We start from the raw sequence: 1642 nt of genomic DNA, 5'->3' as shown, positions 1-1642 counted from the left end.
GTCTATAGTCTAGTCTATAGTCTAGTATATAGTCTAGTCTGTAGTCTAGTCTATAGTCTAGTCTATAGTCTAGTCTATAGTCTAGTCTATAGTCTAGTCTATAGTCTAATCTTTGGTCTAGTCTTAAGTCTTGACTGTTGTCTATAGTTTAGCTTATTGTCTAGTCTACATTCTAGCACATAGTCAACAATCTTGTCTTTAGTATAATCTATAGCCTGCTCCTTTCCAAACTAAACAGTTTTCTCACTATAATAAAATAAAATTTTCTTTGCCTTCCCTCTTTCCAGTTGCGCAAAGCCATCGAAGACATCAATAGCAACAGTTTCGTTGTACAAAATCAATTAAAAGACAGTGATCCCAACGATGTGGAAAAATCGGCTGTAGAACGGCCTCTTTTATCGCTTCCTCAGGATTGCAGCGATAAACAGGTCAATATGACAGTAACCTCAATGGATTCAGCTCTATCGAATTCCGATAATTGCTCTGACATTGAAATGGAAAATATACAACATAAAATACATCCCACACCACCACCCACCAGAAGAAATCAATCACCCTCACCACCATCTCATCGAAATCGTTCACCCTCACCACCAACCAATCGAAAACGTTCCATATCACCACCACCTCCAGCAACATCTTCTTCAGATGATAATTTAAGTCCAAAATCTTCACCTACTAGAGATTCTTCCAAGGACTAAGGACTAAGTCAATAAGAAAGAATCCCTTAAGTGGAATTCTATACGTAAATAGTTAAATTATATTGTTTATATACATTAAATAGATAAATACTAATTTTATTTTATTTGAAAAAAAAAGAGTAATTATTTTTATGAATTACTAAATTAAGTTTGTAATTTATTTTTAAATTTATATATATAAAAAAAAATGTGTAACAATATGTTGATGATGAAGCTTAAAGTTAAAACTGTTTTTATTAGTTTGTAAGTCTTGTCAATTTTGTGTAAAATTTATTTGTAAATCATTGATTTAGTGAGTGGTCGCAAATTGTTTTTAAATTTTAATCAATTATCACATTTTGTTATATTTTGATGTATTTTATATAGAAGACATTTTTAAAAAAGAAAACCAAACTATAACTGAGAAAAACAAAAACCAACAAACTTAATTATTAAGTTATGTATAGTTTATAAATAAATAAAATTACTTTTAACTAAAATATGTTTATAACAAATAAAACAATTGTATTAAGTTAGTTAATATTTTAAATTATAAATATCTATTTAAATGTTAAAACAAAACAAAACTAAAGAATTTGTAAAATTATATTGTAAACTATAAATTAAAATAAACAAATTATAATTTAGTAAAAAAATATATATATAAATCATTTTTGTTTTATTGGTGGGTTCGATTCCCATCTGTGGCACTGGTTTAGGAGCGCACAACAGACCTGATAGAGGTCTAGGTGTATTTCTTCGGATTTGATGTGTTTACATCCTCCTTTCAAACTAACGAACTAACTATTAGCTTTAGTTTGACAGTTACATTGTTGTAAATTAAAAATTTCAATAGAAGGCGTGGCATTGGTAGTAAAAACTGCTAAAAATCATAAAGCTGAATTTAAATTCTATTATATAAAGAAAATTTTATTGAAATATCTTAAATAGTTTAAGAGTTA

At 28.1% G+C, this 1642-nt stretch overlaps 1 protein-coding gene across 10 annotated transcripts in view; it reads left to right on the top strand.

Moving 5' to 3' along the window:
* The window catches only part of LOC111685943 (chloride channel protein 2), a 35323-nt gene extending 34208 nt beyond the window's left edge, over window positions 1-1115 (top strand). For all 10 annotated transcript variants that reach the window (XM_046948497.1, XM_046948498.1, XM_046948495.1 and 7 more), the window contains one exon: window positions 288-1115. In XM_046948497.1, coding sequence (XP_046804453.1) covers window positions 288-701 — 414 coding nt within the window. In that variant the 3' untranslated portion in view covers window positions 702-1115. The remainder of the gene's footprint in view (window positions 1-287) is intronic.
* Window positions 1116-1642: the final 527 nt, after the last annotated feature.

Source organism: Lucilia cuprina, chromosome 4 (assembly GCF_022045245.1).
Source record: "Lucilia cuprina isolate Lc7/37 chromosome 4, ASM2204524v1, whole genome shotgun sequence".
NCBI lineage: Eukaryota > Metazoa > Arthropoda > Insecta > Diptera > Calliphoridae > Lucilia > Lucilia cuprina.
Note: the sequence above shows the minus strand (reverse complement) of the source record. Positions and strands in the feature narration are given on the sequence as shown.